Source organism: Argentina silus (genome assembly GCF_951799395.1).
Source record: "Argentina silus genome assembly, chromosome: 4".
Classification (NCBI taxonomy): Eukaryota; Metazoa; Chordata; class Actinopteri; order Argentiniformes; family Argentinidae; genus Argentina; species Argentina silus.
This window is the reverse complement of record NC_139658.1, coordinates 17,616,492-17,621,191: the sequence shown is the minus strand read 5'-3', so window position 1 is coordinate 17,621,191 and position 4,700 is coordinate 17,616,492. Positions and strand designations below refer to the sequence as shown.

The 4,700-nt window shown below is 42.6% G+C and overlaps 1 protein-coding gene across 1 annotated transcript in view; it reads left to right on the top strand.

Annotated features, from left to right (window-relative positions):
* The window catches only part of mdfi (MyoD family inhibitor), a 23,456-nt gene extending 19,996 nt beyond the window's left edge, over positions 1-3,460 (top strand). The window contains exon 5 of the mRNA XM_083669216.1: positions 306-3,460. Within this exon, the coding sequence (XP_083525342.1) occupies positions 306-562 (257 nt within the window). The 3' untranslated portion in view covers positions 563-3,460. The remainder of the gene's footprint in view (positions 1-305) is intronic.
* The last annotated feature ends 1,240 nt before the right edge of the window (positions 3,461-4,700 follow it).

The window sequence follows — 4,700 nt, the reverse complement described above, 5'->3', positions numbered from 1 at the left end:
TTATATTTACTTGCTAGGTACTCTAAATTAGTTTGCGAGCTAACTTCAACAACTTCAGCTATCGAATGCCACACCCCTGTGTTCCTGGCATTAGTAGCCAGAGGAAAAATTGGTGCCCACAAAAGCTGCTATTTAAAATACTCAATGATAAAGAAAAAAGAAATATCACTCATATTGACATTTTATATGGATATTTTTTTTTTAAAGGAATGGGGTGCACTATTTTCTACATATACATAAGCATCTGATGTTGATGACACTAATAAATCTCTCTCTCTCTCTCTCTGTCTCTCCCTCTCTCCCAGACTGCTGTGTTCACTGCATCCTTGCCTGTCTGTTCTGTGAGTTCCTGACTCTGTGTAACATCGTGTTGGACTGCGCCACCTGTGGTTCGTGTGCGGGAGACGAATCAGCGTGTTTCTGCTGCTGCTGCGCCTCGGAAGAATGCGGCGACTGCGACCTGCCCTGCGACATGGACTGTGGCATCATCGACGCGTGCTGTGAGTCTGCAGACTGCCTAGAGATCTGCATGGAGTGCTGCGGCCTCTGCTTCTCCTCCTGAGCCCTCCATAACAACAGGGGGCACTATATTTCTTTCACATTCATGCCGAGAGATGCAAAGCGGAGGCATGACCGAGACCCGTGTTTCTCAAGCACTGGGTCCTGATCCACTAGAGGGTTGCAATCAGTCCCTTTAAGACCAGCTCCTGGTTTGAAAACTCTGGTTTTGATTACTTGGAGGGTCAAAAGTTATCCCAAAACCCTTTTTAGGGGGCTTCAGCACCAAAAAGACATTGAGACTTGTCATTTGTCAATTTGAGAACACACGATTGACTTTGACCAATCAAAAGATAAGGACAAGTCCCAGGCTCCCTCCTTGTTGCCGCTGGTTGCTAAGGAAGGCTGGACATCTCTCTGGTGTTGGTCCGTTGCTATGCAGCTGTGTGTACGGTCACTATGCTGCAGCCATGGTTCTGGAGTGATTCTTTCTTCTGGACTCTGTGGACTGTACCGTTGGACCCTCAGTGAACAGGGTGTCATTACAATGGAGCCCCTTGTGCCTCTGGAGTGGCCCTTCACAATGACTGGAGTTCCCCATCCATGACAATGACCTCTAAAGGCAAATGAGAAAACGGCTCCATTTAACAGGATTTTAGTGTTTCTGTAGATAAGAAAGCGGCGTAATGGGAAAATGGTCTCTCAGATCTTAGTTGACGTGTGCTGTAGTTTGTCCTTAGCAAGGTTAAGGTCTTCCAGTTTCATTGCTAACGGTCGCTTCCTCAGAGCGCATTCTTGTGTGGAGGATGTGTCCGATGCAGTCTGGGCCTCTGGTACAGAAAACTGCTCTTCAACTGCTTCTAGTGGTCAAAACATAGTACATCATTCCTGTACTTACAATGCACTTCACTTTCACTCATCAATCAGTTAGGTTAGAAAGATCAAACGGTCTTGGATGGATGTGTTTCTTTCAAGAGTTCCAGCTCAGCACTAACACACCTGATGAGTCAGACTCTTCCAGACACTTCCTCCTCCATGAACACATCCTCCTCCATGCTCAAACATGTGAAGGGAAAGTTCTTTCCTCGTTCCGTAGAATTTTTTGTTTTGAATCTTATTCTTGATTCACACTCTTAAGGTTGTATTTAATGATTTTCTTTTAAGTTGTAAATCGATTTCCAAAGGTTGCTAGACTGGTAGAAGACTGGAAGACATCAGCCTCTCTCTCTTTCTGGATACTGTACATTGACCTTGTTTTCTCATTCTTTCTGCTGTATGTGAACGAGAGGCCTTGGCTTAAGTGAAGGCCTGTATTTTCAAGTAGGTTCCTCTCCATACTACAAAATCTGTATTAATCCTTGATATTTTGTAGATTTTAGGTTAGATATTTGCATTTCTCCTTTAATGTGAAAATCACATTTTTCTGTTATCAGGTCCAACCTGTCTCTCCCTATAACACAGCCGGTTTTTTTAAAGATGTAATTTCATTCCCAGAGTTTGAATATCTTGGTGCATTATGCGAAATATGATCCATGTGCTATATTTATGAATTGTACGTATATGTTTAGGATTATAGAATAGGCTGTCACACTCAAGTGCTCTACTCTAACCTATACATGCTTCTACTCAGAACCTTGTTAGATATGATATGCATTTTGCTACAAATATGAGTGCATATTTTTATACCCACTGGATCCACATCTCCTCTCTGATCCAGTGAAGTCCTCTCCTTTGTCTCAGAAATACCATAGAAAACCAAAGAGTTTGTTTTTGCTGGCTCTTAATGTAGGATTTAGCTAATTAAACCAGCTTATTATATATGTTATGGCCACAAAGCCATGAGCTACAAAGATAACAGATGATGAGTCTATATGCTTTACTGGATAAAACTGGCAGCACCCAAAGAGAAAAATGCAATAGAGGGAAATGGGAATACTGGCAATATGCAATGAAAGAGCATCCTTAATAACTGTAAATCCACATTCTGGTTGATGTGAGATCATTGATTTCATGTACTGCACTGTAGGGTGTGGTGTTACAGTGTATGTCCAGATCAGTTTTAGGTAAAGTCCTGGAAAGATGTTGAGTGCGAACAACCTGGATGTCTGTTTTAGAGAACTGGAATACATGAATCCACTGAACACATTCATCAGTAGCAGCTCTCTATAAAGCCGTAATGAGGTTTGTTGTTTGGATGCACTACAGAAACGGTTGAAGGCTTGTAATGATAACGAACAAACACTCTTTTAACATGTATTGATCCTGAATGAAAGCCTCTTTCTATCTGTTGTTTGGTCAAATTAGTTACAAAATGTGGTTCCTTGCAGTAGATTTTTTTTTTCTTTTCTATTATATTTCTTTTACTTTCATTTTGAACATTTACATTTCAAATACACATAGGCTACTATGATTTCTTTTTTTTTTGCCTTGTCGTACCATTTTGGGGATCTAAAGTGTGGACTTTGACTTGAAGATTACTGTACAGATCATTTTGGTTGGGGGACAGAAGAGCCTGGTTAGATGCCTCTTCACACACACACACACACACACATACACACATGCTCACTCACGGTCACAGACACACACACACACACACACACACACACACACACACACCAAACACATACCTGATACACTGTTTAAACTAATTCCATGGTTCCAAGTCAACTGGAAGACAATCAACATACAGTGAGTTTCTGTGTTCTCTCACAGTGGCAGGTGCTCTATATCTCCAGATATCTTTCGTCAATATTCGTTTTGACATTTCCGATGGCCTCTGAAATCAAACATCTCATGGACGTAAGGATGAAATGTTAGCTTGCTCTGATTGAAACAGTTGATACAAGCATCATGTCCAATCCGTGTGTAGTGTTTACTTTTTGTTCTGTAATAAAATGACTGTAAGACAGACTGTGTTTTGTCATCTAGTTGAATGCAAAAGTGTCCTTTTAAAGGAACTGGACCCAACTTTATGCAGTCAGATGTTACTACTGTAGCAAAACCTTGTTTGGGGAGAATACCAGTCCTGATGCATTGAAGCACTCTTTCAATAGTTTTTTGTTTAGTTTTTCCGCAAATCAGACACTATTATTATGTATAAATCATAATACCTGATTCCGTTTAGTTTTTTATTGCAGTTCACTGTATCCCATCATGACCCTTTTCCGCAATTTCCCCATAACCATGTCTTTGCCGAGCTCTGCTCCCTCTTGACTCAGAGACACAGAGAGAAAACAGAGCAACAACTGGCCTCATGCAGAACAGAGCACTTTAATGTGTTTTTTAAAGGTCTGCCAAAGTCGTTCAGCAGGAATGCCTGCACAGGCCAATACATCAATGTGTGGAGAAATGCAGGGGACTGTTTCTGTGTGAAATCTCTCTTTCTCCTCTTCTCATTTTCTTTCTCTCATTTTCTCCCCCTCCCTCCATCCTTCTCCCCCTCTTCTCTTTCACTCTCTCTATCCCCTCTCAATAATGCCCACATATATCTTATCTTGTGTGTGTGTGTGTGTGTGTGTGTGTGTGTGTGTGTGTGTGTGTGTGTGTGTGTGTGTGTGTGTGTACAGTATGTTTTGGGTGTGACGTCAGTTAGCCATCCTCTCTCTCTCTCTCACACAGACCCTCTGTAGTGGTTAGAGATAAGGAGCCCAGTGTCTGGCCCTGGGACTGGAGCTCGCAGTGGGGCCATGGCCAGCTACTGTACTGTGTGTGTGTGCGTGTGCGTGTCTGTGTGCGTGTCTGTGTGCGTGTGCGTGTGTGTGTGTGTCACAGGTCAAACAGAGAGGCAATTCATAGTAGCACTGAGATTCTCAGTGAGGGGGGAGTAGAGAGGGAGAACATCTCTGGACATCTGCAACTGTTTTGGAGGAAGCCTTGCTGGAGTCGACCCCCATTTCCCTTTCCTCACACGCCAAGACGCACACACATACTGTACACACACACTCACAAACACACACACACACACACACACACACACACACACACACACACACACACACACACATCATAAATGACATATACCCCCTCCAGAAATTTCCCATGCACAAAGCAGGCGCAGGGGACAAGTGGCTATTGAATATTAACCATGAAATTACAAAGCCTGCATTCTAATAGAGGTGACAGGGTCATAAGCTGTGATGGAAATCATAAATTAATACCCCTGACATGAAAAGCGACTCGCCTTTGGCTTTCAGAAAATACAG